This window comes from Galeopterus variegatus, unplaced genomic scaffold (assembly GCF_000696425.1).
Source record: "Galeopterus variegatus unplaced genomic scaffold, G_variegatus-3.0.2 Scaffold4369, whole genome shotgun sequence".
NCBI classification, from domain to species: domain Eukaryota; kingdom Metazoa; phylum Chordata; class Mammalia; order Dermoptera; family Cynocephalidae; genus Galeopterus; species Galeopterus variegatus.
In genome coordinates, this window is record NW_007730480.1 from 170,791 (window position 1) to 192,518 (window position 21,728).

General features: G+C 42.0%; 1 protein-coding gene across 1 annotated transcript in view; it reads left to right on the top strand.

The window, feature by feature from the left end:
• The window catches only part of LOC103602943 (teneurin-1), a gene marked incomplete at its 5' end in the record, with an annotated part of 140,651 nt that extends 120,716 nt beyond the window's left edge, over nt 1–19,935 (top strand). Inside the window, 2 exons of the mRNA XM_008587397.1 lie at nt 17,317–17,683; nt 19,377–19,935. Coding sequence (XP_008585619.1) covers nt 17,317–17,683; nt 19,377–19,891 — 882 coding nt within the window. The remainder of the gene's footprint in view (nt 1–17,316; nt 17,684–19,376) is intronic.
• Nucleotides 19,936–21,728: the final 1,793 nt, after the last annotated feature.

Here is a 21,728-nt window from a genome sequence, read left to right on the forward strand (position 1 = left end):
ATATTTCTGGTATCTTTCCTTTGATGTTTAGTCATTGTGGCAAGGGATTTCACAGTCCACTATTGTCTGGCTAGGATGGTTCGACACTATTGTCCGGCTAGGATGCTACTGGGGCTGCCAATTTGGCATGGCTGCCTCAGTGTCTGCTCGGTCGCCCACTGGCACCTTGGGTGCGTGGTCCCCTCAGGTCTTGGGCCTCTCTGGGGAGTTGCCTCTCTGGTCAGCACACACTCAGCCGGACTGGGGATGGAGTCCAGTGGCACCGAGGCCTACCTACTTGGTCACACACAGGCACCCTCCATGCCCCTGCGGGAGCACACACACTGCACTGGACCGGAAGTGCCAGCAGTCTCTAATTTAAATGCATTCCTGGATAATATTATTTATTGCTCATGAAGCCCAGATCTAGTCTCCTAGCTCTGTCAAATGCAGGAAAACAACTTCTAGAGTTGCAAAGGAGAGCCAAACCTTTCTCTAATCCTTAATTAGAGGATGCAATAGATAAAATCATACCTCCAATATTAAAAGTCAGTAAAGCGTAATGGTTGGGAACACAGACTGCCTGGGTTTGAATCCTGGTTCCACCATTCACTAGATGTATGCCCCTGAGAAAAAATTCTTTATCTGTAAATAGGGATGATAATGTTACCTTCCTCATAGGGAGGTTGTGAGAATTCAGTGAGGTAATATGCATAAGTCACTTAGCGAAGTGTTGGCTCGTAAGTGCTCAATAAATTATTATTATCACTATGACTAGCAGCAGCAGCAGCAGCAGCAGTAGTAGTAGTATTTGACTTTCTGTCCTCAAAACAGAGAATTGAACTGATAATTTTGATAATTTAAAAAACTGGAATAAAAAGGACCAAGAAGAAATTTGGAACTGATATAGAAATTGTGTAATCTTCCCTTCTGTCCTTTTCACATAGGTGTACCTTTTGCAGATAGGCATATATGTGCAGGTGAGCTTGGTGGAATGTAGCAAACATATGCTCTAGAGACTAGTCTTACCCTGCTGTGACCTTCACAGAATGTTTCATCTGCCTAATGCTGATGTAAAGCTCTATCTAGATCATGTAATGGATGTTCACTGTAGTCATTGAATGGTGCCCCAAATCCTTCATTTTCTTTCTACTTTCAAGAAATGTCATGCTGACTATGGAGCTAAGGCTAGAATGAAACATGAGTTTCATACATCTATGGATTTGAGATTTTAGATCATCTTTCATCTCTTTGAAATCAAGAGGTAGAAGAGCAGCCCATTCAGTGGGTGGCTTGCAGCCATTCTAGGTGGTTCAATTTCACACAAAAAAAAATATTAGAGTAGATAAGAAAGTAGACAGAGTTTATTTAGGTCAGTATGAAGAATATGACTCCCCCAAGACAAAACAAAAAGGCTCCCAGCTAAGTGAGAAATCAAAAAGAAAGAAGTTATGAAGCTGATGTATCATAAGAAGAAAGCAGTGTCCTAGAATTTTTTGAAGCAAGTTCGGTCTCTGAGTTGCTTCATCTGTGCAATCACTCTTCTGTTTTTACCAAGATATTCAGATTCTAAGCATGTCTATCAGTTTTTTTAAATCTATATAAAACCCAAGTTCAACAAAATGATAAACTGGAAGAAACGTAGCCATAAGATCATCCACAGAGTTCCTTTAAATATCACTTCCCTTCTCCAAATTCATTTAAACTCTTTTTTTTTAACTGCACTTTTCAAGCCTGCATGTCTTAGGTAAAAACACAAATGGCGAAATCACAATATAATAATCTGTTATCAGAGATATTTGCATTGCTCCCTCCAAAGTGACAGCTCGGGTTGTTTATATAAGAAGTAGATAATAGCAGGCCAACATCTTCAACTCCAGCATATCCAAATTCTGCTGAAATGTCTGCACACAAGCAAATAGCTAGAGTTGTCAGGGGCCTTAAGATAAAAGTCAAGTACTGTGCTCAATGCTATATCGAAAACATAATTTATCACATAAATAAAACTCCCTCAGCAGTGTCCTCTTTCCACACAAAGGACAATGGCATGTTAGCTCTTATTAAAACTATTAAGCACCGGAGGAAAAGCATCTTCAAAGTTCAGAGAGAGTCATAAGATGCAAAGCTTGCAAACTACTTTTGAACCACTCAGTCTTCCATACATTTTGCTCTGCAGGCGCCATGACCTGAGGTGAACCTGACACTCAGAAATATCTGGTTGATAAATTCAGTGGTTAGTGTCTAGGGGTTTTAAGGCCAACATCCTTGGCTAGGTCCCAGTGTAAACCAGTTGGCATAATTAAACTTCGGACTATACCTTTAAACATAGCCCTGTTCTCTATTAACTGTGGGAGGGGAAAGTGCACAAATTCATGCCAACCCATCTTTACCAGAAGGAAATACAACTCAAAGAGAAAGTTCTGATGGCTGTCAGCAGGAGTACCATCTTTTCCTGCAAAAGTTAGTGTATTTAGAAAAGTGAACACGGGGACATATAAACATTTACTAACAGGCTACACCTGTTGAGAAGTATTTATCTTTTTTTTTAATTTATCTTTTCTTAATTGATCCATGATAATTGTATATATTTATGCCATACAATGTGATATTTGGGTACATTATAGTTTGCATGCTGTCGCCTGGCCCAGCCAGGGACCACATTTATATAAAGACAGCAGAGTTAAGTACCACTGTCAGCCAATCACAGCCTACACAGGGACAACACAGGCATGTCAGGAACTGGCCTTGGGCCTCAGGCCTCTTTACTAGTCACCTAAGGTGAGTGTAAGATGTGTATACTGCTCCTGAGTGACCACTCTCCCCAACTCACCCCCAAACCCCAAGGAAAACATTGCCTCCATTCACAGGGCAGCTCCGGCTGTGGCACAGGAAAAGAAGAGCGGGCACTTCAGGGCAGAGATAGAGGACACGTGGAGAGGGGAGGCCTTTGGGGTGTCTACCTCCTCCCCAGCATCAGAGCCAAGCACTCCCCTCCTGCCTCAGGAGTACTTTTTCTGCATAAGAAACTGGCTTCTGGAAGGAGGAAACAAGCACGACACTGTCTTCATGCCAATTTCACAGGGCTGTTGAGAAAAATAAAGTGCTTGGGACAGTGAGGTCTTCGCCCACTGGTAGAGGAGGCTGCAATTTCCTGGAGCCCTGTTCCAGAGCCTGGGCTTTCCCGTGCTCTGCTTGTGAATCTTTCTAGGAAAAAGGGAAAGGCTTGCAGCAGGGTGTAGAGTTTTGCCCCCCGCCACTGTCTCCACCCCGGCAGCGAAGGCCTGGCTGCTGCTGGAGGGGCCTCTTGGCCTGGGCACAACTGCAGCAGCAGGCTTCTTCCAAGGTGTGCCTTTGGGCTGGGCAGCAGGCCTGGCACAGCAGGACAGGGCTGTGGAGGTGGCGCTGGGCCTCGGCTTCTGAGGAGGTGGGAGCCTGCTGTCGGCAGCCACTGTGCTTGGGTACCTGCTCTGGGTACCTCACAGACATCCTCATCAGGTCCTCCTGAGCAAAACTGAGGCTCAGAGAGTTGAGACAACATAAATGTTACACAGCGAGCAGTTGGCAAAGCCATGATTCTCACCCAGACTGGCTCCAGGGTCCTACTCATTGGGTCTGGTGACCCTGCTCCTTGGGAGCTGAGCCATGTGCATTTTTTTTGTCAGGGCCTCAACCTCCCCTGGTGTCTCATGAGGGCATTGACTACTGACCTCTGATACAGGGTGTTCCTCTGAGAGGGAAGAGCTTCCTTGTCCAGGCCCAGCCCACCCTGGAACAGAGTTGGGACAGGACCTCAGAGGTGCATGACAGGAGGAAACAGGACCCCAGCCCATCCTGCCCCCAGGAGGCCCCATAAGCTTAGGCAGCCCATCAGACTGGCATGACTAGAACAGGACCAGAGAGGGAGCAGAAGAGATGGCCTCCAGAGCCAGGTCATGTAGTGCAAAGGTTAGGGTGGGCAACACAGCCCTGGTTCCCCCTGGCCTCAGGTGTTCTCTGTAAAGGATTACTGTGAAGTCATCATGGCACCTTCAGTACCTATATACTTAGGAAGTGCCTAGGCCAATAGATATGTAGGAGAAGTTATTCACTAATAAGTTTTCTAGGACCAAGTTGGTTCTTGCCAGTTCTTGTTCATCTTTACTAGTTTTCTGTTACCACTAGCCTACAGTAGTGTATTGCTCTTCTTCTGTCTTTGTACACAGGCTCATGCTGTGACTATTAGTCAAGATCCAGTCCGAAAAACAGAAACCACATTAGTTACTTTAACAGAGAGGATTTAACGTAGGGAAGGGCTGCACAGGTGTTAGAGGGTTGAAAAAAAACGAGAGATAATATCTGCAGGAAGTGGCTTTAGGGCTGGGGCAACAAAGGGAAAGTTTGGGATTGTCAGATCCTAGAAAATTGGAGGATTTGCTCCACGGAGGTAGGACCTAGTCCTCTGAAGAAAGGATGCTGCCAGTCAGCTGCTTCTGGTACTTTGGAGGGGGCATGATGAGACTGATTCTTGGAATATGGAAAGGAGCTGCTGCCAAGATGAAGGGCTATTCATTGGGGTGATGCTCACAGGAGCAGAAAGCAAACAGGAAGGAGCAAATTTCTTCTCCCTCCTCTAGCCCCTTGGAATCCCTTTATTTCCCATATTTTCAGGACCTATTGGAAATCCAGCTGAAAAAAAGAAAAATGTAGATTGCAGAATCCCAATCCCAGCATCCCAAAGCAACATTTTTAAAGGGGTGAGTTTGGAGCTGTGAGACAATAGCTTAATAACTAGCATGCTGTGCATTGAAGTGTTAGATTTTCATGTCATTGTTGCTGCTGGAGTCACTCAGATATGCTTACAGTTTGGATGAAACATTAATTAGAATGGACTGTTTGTCACAGAGGATTTCACCATTACTGAATCCGTAAGAAGCTGTTATTGGTAGACCTCAAGGGGAGCTGCTCAACGTGTTTAGGAGGGTGATTTTGACTCCTCTTTTATTGAAGCACAGGTACTCAATATTCATCGCCATTTTTTTGCTTTTGTTCAGGCTCAAGTCTGTAGCCTGCATGCTTCCTTAAATGGTGCTGTACCCATGGTAAGTGGTCAGGTGGCCAATCTCCAGAGTTCTGGAAGCATGAAGCTTGAGCTGGGCCATCTGTTGAGTGTGTGCAGTTTTGTATAACACATAAGAAAGCGGTGGGCAAAACCTGGAAGCACATTGGAGGCCTAATGAAAATACAACCAGTTAAATCTTCCCTCCAAATGTTCATTAGGCCATCTGCTCTTATTAGTGTCCTTACCATTTGGAATCATTAGAGAGTTAAGATGAGAGAGACAATCTGTAGGATTTTAGCCTAACTTGAAATGAACTTTTGACTAGAGCAATCATGAGTTGTGATGTTTCTCTTCCCATCCAGAGCCCTGCCCAAATCTCCATGGTGAATTTTTTAATACTTTCTTCCTGAAATATTACACCAGAAAGAAGGGTTAGCAGTAGCTACAGAAATGAAAACATAATCTCAGAATGGCTGATCAATGAAATCAGACCATTTCATAAAAGCCATGCCATCATACTTCTGGCCTGTAAATTGCATAGGTGCCAAAGGGAATTGGAAGCTTGGTCTATTCCTGTTGAGCCAATACTATAATATTAACAACCTGCACCAGACAAGTTTCTGCAACTTCTCAGCAGAAAGAAACTGCAGAATGATTCCATGGGCTTCTTTATAATTCCATGGCTCTTATGCAAGCAAAGCCTTGGCTCTCAGAAAGACAAGAGTTACACCTCTTATTTCATGAAGACCTACAGTGGTCCTCTCCTTACTCTGAATTCTCTCAGAATTTATGGTCTCATCACCTGGCCTCAAATTTAATTTCATATTACTTTGAACTGTTCTCTAGTTGCCTCTCCTTCTGTATGTGTATCCCCTATAGGACTACATGTATACAGTAGGTATTTAATAAATACATGAAGAATTAAATTGAAATAGAGACTCAAAAGTAGAAACAGTAAAGTTTTCGTGTTCTTCTCCCCACCTCCAGAAGTGCTGAAAGAGTTAAGTTCTTTGGCTCTAATGATAAAACCCAAAATACAGAAATACAAATAGTAAATCGGCAAGTAACATCATGTGATTAGCATCATGTACAATATGTTCTTCTTACAATAACAATCAAATTTACAAACAAATTAGCTGTGGAGTCTGAAGGACATTCTGTAGTTTTCACACTGGGCCTTCATCTCCTGCTGATAGATGACTTTGACTGTAAATTGAAAACTGGAAGTGGTTAAACATTCTGTGTATTCACAAGTGCCATTTCCAAAATTGAGGCTTCAGAGAGGAGATGCAAGAAAGGGTCGACGGAAACTCAGAGTAATTATGCCTGTTATTAAGATGAGGTAGTGGCAATTACACAGCAGACTCCTAGAGAGTGTGTACGTGCTGATTGTTATGAGCGAGTCTCTAAGAACAAACTTTTATAGCACCCATCAGGCCTTTGGTCTCTAGAGGAAGTGAAGATTTTCAGCCACTTCATCAGTATGCTTTTGGACAGGGCTCTAGCCCCAAGCACCATCTTGAAAGGGATACATGCTTTTTCTTAATGAGCTTGAATGAAACCATGATATAATAGAATGGCTTCTTTCACTGTTTCTTTCCTCTAGGATAACCATTCTCAAGCTATTTGGTCTCAGGGCCCCTTTGCACTCTTAAAAATTGTTGGGGGCCCTAAAGAACTTTTCTTTGTGTGGGTTTTATGATCGATATTTACCTTATTAGAAATTAAAATTGTGAATGTTTTTAAACTAAAGATATCAAAGTCTCAGGTAGCCTCTGGAAAACTCCACTGCACACACATGAGAAAGTATAAAAGGCAGATGGTACTATCAGAAAAATTGTTTTGACCTCACAGACCTCCTGCAAGAGTCTTGGGGATCTCCAAAGTCTCCGGATCAAAACGTAAAGACCGTATTTCCTCAATTCTAAGGCACCAAGGACTGTAAGATGTAGCATCAGTTTGATAACTTTGGATGGTGGGGACAAATGTTCCATTAAACATACACCTTGATTATAAGGCATATCCTCACTTCAGAAAAGTTAAAATATGGACCCATGCTTATTGCAGCTCTATTGACAATAGCCAAGAGTTGGAACTGACATAAATGTCCTTCAAGGGATGACTGAATAAAGAAAATATGGTATATACACACAATGGAATAGTACTCAGCCATAAGAGAGAATGAAATTCTGCTATTTGCAACAACATGGATGATCTTGGAGAAAACTATGTTAAGTGAAATAAGCCAGGCACAGAGAGAGAAATACCACATGTCCTCACTCATAAGTGGGAGCTAAAAAAGTTGATCTCACAGAAGTAGAGAATAGAATAGTGGTTACTAGGACTGGTCAAGGAAGCAGAAGGGGAGTATGGGGAGAGGATGGTCACTGAATATGAAATAGTAAAGAGATAAAAAGAATGGGATCTAATGTTCTATAGAAATATAGGGAGACTACAGTTAGCAACAAAGTACTGCGTCTCTTTGAATAGCTAGTGGAGATGATATTGAATGTTCCTAACACAAAGAAGTGACAAATGGTCAAGGTGATGGATATACTAAGCACCCTGATATGATTCATTACACACCGTATGAATGTACCCAAAGATTATATTGTACTCCATAAATACACACAATTATCATGGGTCAATTAAGAAAAATAACAGGAGAGAAGTAGAGAGTAGAATAGTGATTACCAGAGGCAGGGAAAGGGAGGAGAGAAGAGACTGGAAAAAGGTTGGTAGACTGGTACAAAGTTACAGTTAGATAGGAAGAGTAAGTTCTGGTGCCCTAAGGTGACAATAGCTAATAATATTGTGTTGCATATTTCAAGATAGTGAGAAAAGAGGGTCTTTAATGTTATAATCGAAAAGAAATGATAAATGTTCAGATGATAGATATGCTAACTATTCTGATTAGATCATTATACAATATATGCATATATTCAAATAACAAACTGTACCCCATAAACATGTACAATGAAAAAAATCAAAATTAAAAAAAACAGTAGAATACAAAAAAAAAATATGGAGGGAGTGTAAAATGCACTTCTTAAAATCGAGAATATATGGCAACTTCCACTAACTTCAGTGGATTTCAGAAAACCTAGATTTTCTGACTCAAACACATTGATAAATATTAGGTTTTTTAGAGCCTATTTGCATGTTATAATTTTTTTAATGCTTTCATGGACTGAAAATGTTACAGTCAATGAAACAGTAATGTTTTCTTTCAACAAACATTTGCCAACTGCAGTACCAGATACTAGAAATACAAAAAGTGAATGAGTCCTCATCCTTGCCCTTGAAGACTCATAGACCTGGTAGAGAACATAGGAAAGCAGACAAGTATTCACAGTATAATGGAGTAGCAGTGGATCTGAGTGAGTGAGTCATGGAGCTAGAAGAGCAGCTTGAAGTACCCAAAGATGGAGCCCTGGGTATTCAAGAATGCTTGAGGTTAATCACTAAGTTTAAGCAATTAGTCATCTTCTCAACAAAGGGCTTCCCTAGTGGACTTTGCCACGTGTCAGTCACTTTCAGTCATTAACTTATTTCTGCTTAGTTTAATTTAATTTTGCAAATACAAGTGATTTATCCAGAGATGTAAAACTAAAAATTTGTTAGGCCAGTTTGAGTGTAATGGTGTATTCCTTAGCTCCAGTCAAGACCAAAGTCTAATATTTAAAGCATTTTCCTCACTGTGATAAGATTCAACTGAGAATAACAGCAAACCCCAACATGACAATGACATAAGCAAGATAGCAGCCAGGCTGAACATATCGTTCAGGACTGAAAAGGCAACTCCATGATGTCATCTGGGACCCAGGCTCCTGTATTTCTGCACTGCCATTCTAGCACATAACTTCCATTTTCAAGGCCACCTCATGGTCCAAGACATCTGCTAAAATTTGTACCAGTACATCTGGATTGCAGAATGGAAGGAAAGACAAAAAAGAGGCTCCTTTCAGTTGGGTTGGCTCTCCTTAAGCAGCCTTTTAAAGCATCCAATTGACAGTGTGGATCCCTCCAGAATTCCTCTTACATCCTATTGCCTGGAACTTTACCACATGGCTACAGATAACTGCAAATAAGGCTGGAATGTCTTCTATTCTAGGCAGCAGTGTACCTAAATAAAAAACGGGGGGTCTACTACCAAGGAGAACAAAGTAAATGGGGTAGGCTAGAACTAGCAGTGTCTGCCACAGGAATCTTAGAAATCACAAAGTTAACATTTTGTTTTGACCCTGATACTGTCTGAGCTTCTTCAAATTTATAGAAAGGAGAGAAAAGCCATCTAGAGAAAATTTTGCTTTTTGCACTTGGAAAGCACAATGGCACCTTTGAGAGTGATGGCCCTGATTGATCTTCCTTGTAAAAAGTATAAATTATTAGAAGATTAAATACACCAGGATTACTTTGGCGGTTTTTGTTTTGCTTTGCTTTGCTTTGCTTCCTCCACTTCTAAAATGCTTTAGAAACATTGGGGTAGATGCAAGTTAATCTATATTGTCTGCAGTAGAATGATTCTTAAGATCAGTCCAATTGTAACTCTTGATTAGACTGATCCTAGCTACTCATCTGCAAAGAATAATGCAACCCAAGCGTCAGTTATTCTGATTGGGAAGCCATGGAGATAGACATCATGCCAATGCATTTGACCAAAGGTTGAGAGGTTCTTCAAACTCTCCAGCTGTTATGCAGAGAGACACAAGAGTGAGGATCTGAGATAATGGGAAATAACTTGCCTGTTGACAAGGCCATGTAATGTTGGTGCATTTCATCTTTTAATAATTTCCATTTTAAAAAAAGCAAGATCAATAGGGGCCATCATTCTCAAAGGTGTCATCATGCTTTCCGAGCACATAAAAAACCAAACTTTCTCCAGATGGCTTTTTTTCTTTTTTATAAATTTGAAGAAGCTCAGACAGTATCAGTGCCAAAAAATGAGAAGGCCATTTGAAAACTGACAAAAAAGTGATGTGAACAATCTGGAGTTGTCAGCTTTTAGAAGCCCGGGGAAATCTAACATGGAGCTGGCAGAACACCTGGCAGAGAGCATTCAGTCCCGTCACTGTATCTTCCCCAGGGCTGGCATACTACAGAAGAGATAATCAAACACTACCTGGACGTTCCTACTGAAGAGCCCTTAGAGATCAAAATCAGAGTCATTTTTTAAATGAGCCACAAGGCTCCAAATGTAGTCAAGGAGGGAGATTAGAAGTGTCGTGTTTGGGATAGAAAGGCAGGACCTTTGGGGAAACAACTGGTTTCTTCAGCACAGTTGAACTTTGGGGAAAGAAGTCAGTAGCATTTGGTGGTAATTGTAAAATATAGTAACAGTCATGATATGTTGAGGCTTGTCCATGAAAGTTAATTTCTTAAAATGAATAGAATGAAACTGAAGTAGTCTACTGTTCTATGCCACTAATGCTGGGGGGAAAAAAAAGTGAAGTCAGCAAAAGATTGTAAACCTCATGAAGGATGGAATCCAGTCTGTCTTGATTAGCAATGGCTCCTTAGTGCCTAGCACAGTGCCTAACATGGGATAAATAGACATTCATTTGGCAGAAGAAAGGAAATTAATTAAACTAGCATGTTTTGCACTTGGAATTGTACCAAGAATACCGTTACAAATAACAGTGGGAATCCAAGTAATAAGCTAAAATATTAGCCATGAAATTGGCTGACAAATGTATGTAAAATAATATCTCTCAATATCAGCCAAATATTTCTTGGAGGACATATAGCCTAGAAAGATTCTCAAGGAATAGAATGAATGAACAAGGAAGAAATGGCTGGTGACACAGAAGCAAGGGAAACCTTGAAAGACCATGACTACATGATTGAACTTAAGAGTTCATGAGATAGCCCAGGAAGAGAACATTGTGATAGTCAGACAGGGATCAGAGGAAATACCAAGCATGTTCTATAATAAAAAAATAATAATAACTAACTTTTACAGAGCTCTTTCTATGTACCAGGCACTGTGCTAGATGGTTTATATAGATTTTTTTTCCATCTAATTCTTATTACAATTTTTTTACAAGATATTATTACTATACTCAATTTCTAGATGAGAAAACTGAAGCTTAGATAGATTAATTTGCTCCAAAGTCACAAATATAGCAAATGACATAGTCAGAATTTTTAACCCAAGAAGGATACATTAATGGATAGATGTACTGGTGAATGGCTGGCCTCCAGATTAGTTCTCCTGCATCTAGTCTGGTCTCCCTCCAGCATGTCCTCCAAACTGCAGCCTAAGATCTGATCATGTCAGCTCCTGCTTTAAAGACCTTCACTGACTCCTCAGCACCTACAGTTTAAGTCTAAAGTCCTTAGTATACACAGCCCTCCATGACTAAGTCCAGTGGTTCTTGGAAACATATTTGGTTGTCCCAACTGTGGATAAGGTGCTACTGGTATCTATTAAATAAAGGCCAGGGATGCTGTTAAACATCCTAAAATGCACAGGACTGGCTCCACATGACAATAGTGTCTCAGTGGAGAAACCTGAACATTTAAAACTTCATGTACCCATATTACCTACTCTATTTTATGCCTACTAATCCCAGACTATAGTTCCTCCACTCCCATATGGTTTCATGCTTCTGTGCTTATGTTCACCCTTTTCCCTCTGCTGAGATCACCCTTCCCACCTTGCTGCTTCTTAATACCTTTGCTTCATCTTTCAAGATTAAGTTTACATTCCTTTTCTAGGAATCTTGCCTTGAACTCTCTCCTCCATGTTCACATGTCACCCTAAGCATACATCTATCATGGCAGTTAACCACATTATGTTGAATGACGTATTTCTGTATCTGCCTTTCCCCACTTGATTGTGAACTAATCGAGGGCAGAAACCTGTTTATTTACCTTTATAACAGTGCCTGGCACACAGTAGGTGCTCACAAAGCATTAAACTGAGAGATAACAGATAACAAAGGAAAAGACAAATCACTCAACTCCTAACAAGCTTTGACCTTCTCAGCCAAAGAGAGCAACCTGTAGGTTGATTCAAAAGGAATAAAAGGGGAAGCCAGACTTGGTGAGGAGAGAGTAAAGAAATGTGTTCCCTCTTCTAAATGAGGAATCTAGGAGCTAGAGAGCATGTCTGAAAATGGGGATTATTAATAGTTTTTTTCTCAAATGATTACTCTAAGTATTTAAAGCAGTAATCCATATATATAAAGTACCTGACACTTAAGAAACACTCAATAAATAGTAGTTACTTTCATTAATGACCCAGATGAGTGGGTCTGTAATTTTATAGGTGTTATTGATTAGGACCAGTTTAAAGGAAGGAGTATCATCTATTTACGTTTTTAAAATAGGTCAATTAAAAGAAAAATATTAAGTCAATATCAGTGCAGGTGGTGTTGGGGTGAGGCAAAATTCATAGAAGTGGTATGTGGGCAACTGAAGTCTGGGAAACATAGTTGAAAGGTAACCAGATTAGGTTCCTTCTAGCTCTAAAGGTCTGTGACTATGAAACCATTACTAATATTAATACCAGTTGCCATCCCTTATTATGTACCAAGCACTGGGCTGAGCACCTTACATGACTATCTCATTTAATCCACACAATAACTCTACAAGCAGATATACTATCATTAGTCTCTTTTCCTTGTTACAGATGAGAAAATTGGAGACTCACAGAGAATAACCTAATTTGCCTCAGGTTACACACTAGTAAGGGAAGGAACCAGGATTCAAACTGTTAGACACAGCTCAAGCACACAAATGGTGGTTTATGTGTTCAGTGTGGGATTAGGCTTATAATTGAGGAATTTCCTAGTTTAGTCTAACCAAGGGCTCATATTTAGATATTGCTTTTATACATAGATTTTTCTCTGTAGAATTCTGCTGCTTTATAAACTGTTACTTAGGTCAAAATTAGCTGGATCTTTAAACCAACTATGGGATTGGTCGACCTGAGAGTCAACTCCCTTTAAGGCAAGTTTTCAATTAGCCAAGGAAGACATAGTGCTGTCAAGGGTTGACAGTCTGACCAAGAGCTCCTTTCTGCTCAGGGTCATTTCTCAGGAAAGGTTGTTGGGAGATGGGCGCATTCCACCAGCTGGCGGCTACACCAGTGACCTTTAATACTGGTTTAGCTTAAATACATTTTGACATTCAAACAAATTAATGTATTTTTACAAGGTGGGGCAACCACCACAAATTAGGCCAAATGGTTTGCCTGTAGGCCGGGTCACTAGGCAGAGTTTACAGAGCTTCACTGCTGCTCTTCAATCTCTTTCTGCTCCCACCTCCAAAAGTAAGCATTTATTTCCCCCTAGAAACCACTTGGACAAATGCCAGCTGCTCTCAGGGATTAACCTTGGCCCCACCTCAGTAGCATATAATTCTGGGGTCTCTTTGCAACTAATAGATGCTAATTCTGACTGCCAGAATCAGCTCAAAGACCGCACTCTATATGTTAGGTTGTGTGTTATGGAAATGCCTTGGTAAATATATTCTTTCTATTGTGTGGGTATAAGGCACCAGCTCCTTGAAAAATTACCTGGAAATGGGAGTATTTAACATGAGAAGGACATAAAAGGAATTGACAACCTAAGAGAGGTGGAAAGGTCCAGCTTCTGAGAAGGTAGACCCTCGACTACTAAGTAGCCACACATCTTTCATCTGAGCAGTTTTCATAGACAAGCTACCCAGCCAAATCAAATGGGAATTAAAGGGATTCTGTGTAGTTGGTGTAGAAAGTGTCTCAGAAACACAAAGGCCACTTTAGTCACAGGAAACTGCCAGAGGGTGACTTATTGGATGGAAAAGAAAACAAACAGACACAATAGCTGGTGTGTTTTTGAGGCATTATTAAATCTAATAAACATGACACCAATAGTATTGGCTTAAATCAGGTTGGGCAAGTTGGAGAATTTAACAGCTTATTTTCCAACTACCAGCCTTTATCTCAGAGTCAGCCTTGATAGCTGAGAACAGAGTCCAAAACATGCTCCTTCTCTGGCCCCTGCCAAGTGTGCGCTGTCCGCGGCCTCTGCCCTGGCCTCAGCTCCCAGAGCGCAGATAATTAGAATGTCATTTCTGCCAGGTTTGTTTTTTCTGGGTCACTGGCTTCAGACTCCATCAAAATAGGAGTGTTGTAGTGAAATAAATGTATTTCCTCTTCTTCAGCCAGCCCCGGTTTATTTCCTGGGGGACCATGCTCCATAGGACCAGTATGCACAGACGGCCTCTGTACCAGCACAATAGCATATATAGAGGTCCAAGGCAGGGGCACAGGGCGGAGGAGGAGCCAGTGCCCTCGCAGCAGCAGACACTCACTCTCCCTCTCCGTGGCAGGGCACTGACATGCAAAGGCCTCAGTCAGACGTGCTGAGAAACACATCACCGCAAACTGCTCTGGGAGCTGTTAAGGCTGGTGTTTAATGTTTATCCAATGGCCTCAGTCTGAAAGGCTCTGTAGAACATGCATAACACAAGCTCGGCTTTATACCCCATTAGCACTCAAATTCCTAGCTGCCTAGAGGCATCTGGTAGTGACCAGAGAAGTCCAGCCTATGTGGAGGTGCAGGTGGAGGGCACACAGAGACATGAGGACAGAATGAGGTTGCTGGGTGTCTGGGAGACAGGGCAAGGAGCACCACATGACGCAATAGGGGAGGTCAAAGACAACCTTTGTCCTCTTCACAACATCACCGGTTGCCCTCCATATGAGACACAATTACACTGAGGGCCTATCTCAAACTGGGCTTTATTCACTTTGTCGCTGACTGCCATGTAAGGCCTCTTCCAGCTGGGGAAGGAGTGGGCCTCAGAATGCAATGACAGCTCATGTCTTGTTTTCAGACTTTCAGATTCCATGAGAAAAACAAAGCCTTCCTTGGGCTTTTACTCAAAGCAAAAAAGAAAGGTAGCCATGGGGCCGGCCCTGTGGCGCACTCGGTAGAGTGCAGCACTTGGGAGTGCGGCAGCACTCCCGCCGAGGGTTCGGATCCCATATAGAGACCAGTCCGCTCACTGGTTAAGCGTGGTGCGGGTGCGACACCGAGGGTTGCGATCCCGTTGCCGGTTACGGTACTGGCGCGACACCAAGGGTTGCGATCCCGTTACCGGTCACGAAAAAAGACAAAAAAAAAAAAAAAAGAAAGGTAGCCACATTACTGTTACTATTTTGACCTTGAGTGGGACATTTGTTCTGCCTTTGTCTAGCCTAAGAGAAGGGAAATAAAGTAGAAAAAACATGAGTGGTGGGGTGGGGAGTGGCGTGGAGCACGGTTCTCTGAGAAGTGCCAAGGGACAAACAGTCACTATTAAGGAGATGTCAGGGCAGGCACTGAGCTGACTCATGTCCAGAAACTAAAATGGAGCCATGTTTGGTTAGCCTGTTTGTCTCCAGTGCCTAGCACAGCACTTGGCAGAAAGTGCACCACACACACACACACACACACACACACACACACACACACCAGTCCTTTTGCTTCTCTTTTACATTTCTCAAATCCATCTACTTCTCTCCATGCTCACTTTGCCATCCTAATTCAAGCATCATCATCCCTCATCTCGGCCACCGCAGGAGCCTCCCAACTGTCTGCCTGCCTCCCACCTTGCCTCCTCCTCCAATGTGGTATCAACAACAGCCAGCATGATTCCTCTAGAACCCAAACATGACCATGTCACACCCTTAATTCAAGCCCTTCAGTGGCTTCCCACAGCCTTCTGCACAAAACTGGATATGTGCTTCCTTTCATTATCTGGTATATTAGCCTGCTAGGGCTACCATGTACCAGGGACTGGGTAGCTTAGACAACAAAAATTTATTTTCTCACACTTCTGGAGCCTGGAAGTCCAAGACAAAGGTAATGGTGGATTTGGTTTCTCCTGAGGCCTCTCTCCTTGGCTTGCAGATAGCCACCTTCTCACTGTGACCTCATATAGTCGTCCCTCTGTATGCACACATTCCTGTCATCTCTTCCTCTTATTAGAGAGACACCAGTCCTATTGGATTAGGGCCCCACTCTTATGACCTCATTTAATATTAACTACCTCTTTAAAGGCCCTATCTCCAAATATAGTCATCTTGGGGGTTAGGGCTTCAACATATAAATATGGGGAGGACACAACTTAATTCATAACACCTGGCCACTGTCTACCTCCTGGTTCTCATCACTCAGCACTCCCATATACTCAGCCTATATTAGCCTTATTGAATTATTTGTAGTAACCTAGATGGGCCACGCTGTCTCTAATCTCCGAATCTTCACCCATGCTGTTCCCTCTACCCATATTGCCCTCAACTTTGCCCCTCCCCTCTTAATTTCCACCCCATTCCTCTCCTACTGGTCATTTCAGACCCTACCTACAGGTACCATCTTCTCTTGGACTATTCTGCTTCCTGACTTCCGGTCCAGGTGAAGTGCTCTCACAACCTCTCTGCTGTCTCCTTCTCATAGCACAGAGAGTAATTGCCTAATGAGTCCTCCAAAGGCTCTACTCGACCATAGTCATTTCATTGCAGAGGCTGTGTCATAGTCATTTTTGAATCCCCAAAGCTTAGCACAAGGTTTAGCCCCGAGAAGGTACCCAGCAAACATTCACCGAAAGAACAAACCGACCTGTTTCTTTGCTGAGGGAAGGGGCATATGGAGTGAACCAGGACAAGCTAGGTGAAAAATATGCTACAGCCTAGGATTCCAAATCAACAGCTAATGAACAGTACCTGAGTACTCCACAAGATGGATGCTAGGTCTATGCTAATGGCAGGTGCTTTCCCAAAAGGTTGCCGATTGAGTAAAACTTCGTTTCTCTAGCACTCTGTTGTCCAGAAGCCACTATGACTTTGCTCTTCTATATATCTACAAGACAGTGAGAGAGATTTGTGTATCATAGCAACCCAGAGCCCTCATGTAGTGGTCTCAGAATCATCTAGAAGGCTTGTTAAAATGCAGATGGCTGGGGGTCCCAGACTTTTTGATTCAATAAGTCTACAATGGGACCTGAGAATTTTGCATTTCTAACAAGTTCCCTGGTGATGCTGTTGCTGCTGGTTCAGAGACAACACTCTGAAAACCACTGCTCTAGAGTATACTTCTGAAATTATTGAAAAAAAGAACTACGTTATGTTGGAAGTGGCGTAAATGATAAATGTGCTTACCAGAACATGTGATTAACCACGACACCCTCCGCTTTGCCAGACAACAGCAATGTTGCCAAAATTCATAAAACAAGGGGAAAAAATAAGCCAATGTATCTTTCAAGGTAAAGATAAACTGCCCCTGGAAAGATATGGTAACCTAATGGCGTGTGTTCTCTTTTTGCAGGTGCGATTAGAATGGCCAACAGACCTTGCAGTCAATCCCATGGACAATTCATTATATGTCTTGGATAACAACATTGTGCTGCAAATTTCTGAGAACAGGCGTGTGCGGATCATTGCAGGGCGCCCCATTCACTGCCAGGTGCCAGGCATAGATCATTTCTTGGTCAGCAAGGTAGCAATTCACTCCACACTGGAGTCGGCGAGGGCCATCGGCGTCTCCCACAGCGGGCTGCTCTTCATAGCTGAAACAGACGAGAGGAAAGTAAACCGCATTCAGCAAGTGACCACCAACGGGGAGATCTCCATCATCGCTGGTGCCCCCACTGACTGTGACTGCAAAATTGATCCCAACTGTGACTGTTTTTCAGGTATGACCTTTTTAGCAATTCACCAGCTCCCCCTCTCTGTTTTCAAAAGAAAACGTGCATCAGAAAAGTCAAAAGGAAAACAAAAGTGTGACTTGTAAATGTTGGTAGGAGCTAGTGAAGAAAGCAATGGTTTGGAAGTCAGATCAGCTAGCTGTTCTGACAACTGCCTCACCGAGTGACCCTAGGAAAGCCACAAAACCTCTTCATGACTCACTTGCCTCATTTATTAACTAGCGATAGCGCTTGTCTCAGTTATATCACCTTGCTATTCTGAGGATAAACTAGTATAGTAAAAATTTGTATACTCCTAAAAAGTCAAGAGTATAAAATGTCAGAATGTACAAATGTAAGATTATGATATTATTTGTGCTTTAGAGAAAGGAAAACTAGGTAAAAACCACATTTACTGATTTAGCTAAGAAAAAAAAATACTCCCCTGAGGTGGCTGGTTTCAGATTAAAAGCATGTGCTACTTGAGACTCAAAGGGACTAAGAGAAGACTGCTTTGGGAATAGATGAGCAAAATTAAATCCCACAATGGAGGGTTCTCAGGACATCAGTTTGCGACATTCAAAGCTTTCTCTAAAAATAGTACCCTTTACTTCTAATTGAAAGAGGGATGGGGTGGGGGAAGAAAGGCTTTTCCCCCAAATATGGATTGGGTATTCCAGATAGTAAACAGTCCTCTAAATGTCAACAGATAAATTTGGTGCTGGGATTTGGAAATCCCTCCATGCCACATGCAGCCCTATTCAACTGTTCATCCAGGCCCGAATGGTCCTCTTAACCTTTGCCTTTTTTTAGGCCAGAGGAATCAGGAGCAAGCAATTTGGTCAATAGGACTTTTGATCAATATTTCCTGTGTTATCCCGGACAATTAGTTTTATAGATATTTTGCTAATTTGTATCTTTTATTCAAAGCAAATCTAATGTTTATTCCAGTTATCAAATTTGATGTTCTGAATCACTGTCACACTTAATAGACTTAATGTACTTTGACAGCGTAACAACGGGAACTAACAAAAGAAAGGGCCTCTAGGCATGGTAGGAGGGGAAAGTCCTGAAACAGATCCTACAAGCATTGACAGGCATGCGTCTCATGGATTTCCAGCTAAATTATGTGTGGCTATCATTGTCTCCTGTTCTTGTATCTTGCAATACAATAGATTCTGAACAGCAGGATTGAGGATTTCACAAAATTGGTGTAACTGAGATAATTACATCTTACTGTTCATCTTCAGTGGTACTGACTCAAGAATTAGTCTTTTGAAAAATGGGTTTCAAATTTGTCAAGGAGGGCACGTGGAGAACATTGGTTCACTGATTGTTCCCTTTCAAATTTTTTTTAATTTATTTATTGAAACATCGTTGATTGTACATGTCTGTGGGGTACAGAGTTGAATATCATTACCTGTGTGCAATATGTGATGCTCAAATCAGAATAATTAGTATATTCAACATTACACAATGTAATCATTTTTTGTGTCCTTCTACCAATTTCTCCTCCCTGTTTTCCACCTCTGGTGGCCTCAGCTCTGTTCTCTCCTTCTGAAATGTCAATGAATTATTGTAATTGTTGTATCTTTATTCCTTCCTTTAAAATAATTTTTGATGCACAGTACTTTCTGTCTGTAGTATGTTCATGTAAATGCTTGTCATGCTGATTATTAAAATCAGGGTCTTTCTCCCACAGGTGATGGTGGCTATGCCAAAGATGCAAAGATGAAAGCCCCTTCCTCCTTAGCAGTGTCACCTGATGGTACCCTCTATGTGGCAGACCTTGGGAACATTCGAATTCGTACCATCAGCAGGAACCAAGCCCACTTGAATGACATGAACCTTTATGAGATTGCCTCACCTGCTGATCAGGAACTGTACCAGTTCACTGTCAATGGAACCCACCTGCACACCCTGAACTTGATAACGAGGGACTATGTGTACAACTTCACCTACAATGCCGAAGGGGAGTTGGGCGCAATTACCAGCAGCAATGGCAATTCGGTGCACATTCGCCGTGATGCAGGCGGTATGCCCCTTTGGCTTGTGGTGCCTGGTGGGCAGGTGTATTGGCTGACCATAAGCAGCAATGGAGTCCTAAAGAGAGTGTCAGCCCAAGGCTATAATCTGGCCTTGATGACATATCCTGGAAACACAGGACTTCTGGCTACCAAAAGTAATGAAAATGGTTGGACAACCGTTTACGAGTAAGTTTCTAATTCTCAATATAGGCTTTGAAATTGTATTGCGTGTGAAAATGGCTTAGTAATTCCTGGGTGTTGCATGCTATTTTCTTCTAACAACCACAGTAGAATAAATAAATAAATACAAAGTCAAGGAGAAAATTTTACCCAACTCCTAGAGTTCAGACCCACTTTTCCAGAGCACTTTGCAGAGCATAATAATAAAAGCATAGACTGAATGAAGGAAGAATCATGTGTGGCACTACAGGAGATAGTAATGAGTTAGAAGCCCATGTACCCAAGAAATTTACAGCATACCTGGGAAGACAAGGTAAAATTTCATTTAAAAAACAAAACTAGAGAATAGTTCTAAAGCAGCAAAGAAGCAGTGTGATTTAACAAGTATGTATGGAGCCCTGCAGGGTTTAATGAATGAATAAATGAATGTGTGCCCAGCCCAGGCCAGCCCAGCCTAGCCCAATTCAGTATAAATTGCTATGGGAGGTAAGAGAATATATTTGTTGAATATAAGAAGTGGACCCTGGAAAACAAGTGTAAAATTATATTTTATAATGCTGCATAGGAGAGGCTCCATTTCACTGGCTGCTTCTCTGAAATGTGGAACCAAATATTCCTTCCTGTACAGGCTTGGGCTTCCTCGGTGTCCCTGCACAAATCAAAGAATCCAGCACATCTTGGCATTTGCAGACTGAATCTGTGATAACTTTGTTTAACTGGAAACTTGCACAAAGTGTGTCTGATAGCAAGCTACTAGGAGGTGTCATGACACGGAAATAGTGACCATTGTCCTTGCCTTTTAAACCATGGACAACTTTGTTTGCAAGTCAACCCATTTAGAAAGCTGGTCTGTCAGCATGCAGGAAGCATTTTCCCCACAAAGGGAATTGCTGATTTTTTTTTTTTTTTTTTTGTCTTTTTTACTGACCGGTAACGGGATCACAACCCTCGGTGTCGTGCCCGGTTGCGCCCGCACTGCTCTCAGCCAGTGAGCGGGAACCGGTCTCCACATGGGATCCGAACCCTCGGTGGGAGTGCCGCCGCGTTCCCAAGCAGTGCACTCTCCAGTGCGCCACCGGGCCGGCCCGGAATTGCTGAATTTTTAACCAACATACTGAGTGAGGACAATCTACGGCATCTGAATTCAGAGTCTGGAATGGCATTAAAGTTGAAGAATGTGAGAAGTGGAGATGTTAAGTATGAGGGGTTCCAAGTGTGAATATTCTGTAAAAATATGAAGAGAATATGTCCAGTCCCATGAATGCCTCCTGAGGAAAGGGACAAAACAATTGGCCTTCAAGTTTTGGATCATTTCCCAAAAAAATGCCATTTACACAAAAGAGCTGGACAGCTATTTTAGTTTCACTTAGAAAAATTATTCAGTTGTTTTTGTTGCAAGTCTTCCTCTATTTTTTGAAAAGTTTCTCTTACATCTTAATAGTAATGAAAGCTACTGTTCACTAAAGATTTACTAAGTGCCAGGTACTGGGCCAGGTGATTTACATACTTTATTTTATTTGATCCTCATAATAACAACAGGGGATAGCTGCCCCTATTATGCTCATTTTATGGATGAGGAAACTGAGGCACAGAATGGTTAATTTGTCCTAATTCACACAGATGTCCAGAATTCAAACCCCAACAGTCTGGCTCAAGAGCCCTCATGTTTTTTTATTTTAAAATTTTATTTATTATTAGCATATTCATTCTTACAAATCGTGATATTTCTTTATGCCCTTTGCCCAACCTATCACTTCCCAAACCCCCTGCCCCCTCCCCCCCATCTCTAGTATCCTTAGGTTTCTCTCCTTCTGAAAGTTCAACGTACTGTTGTGGTCTTTTCTTTC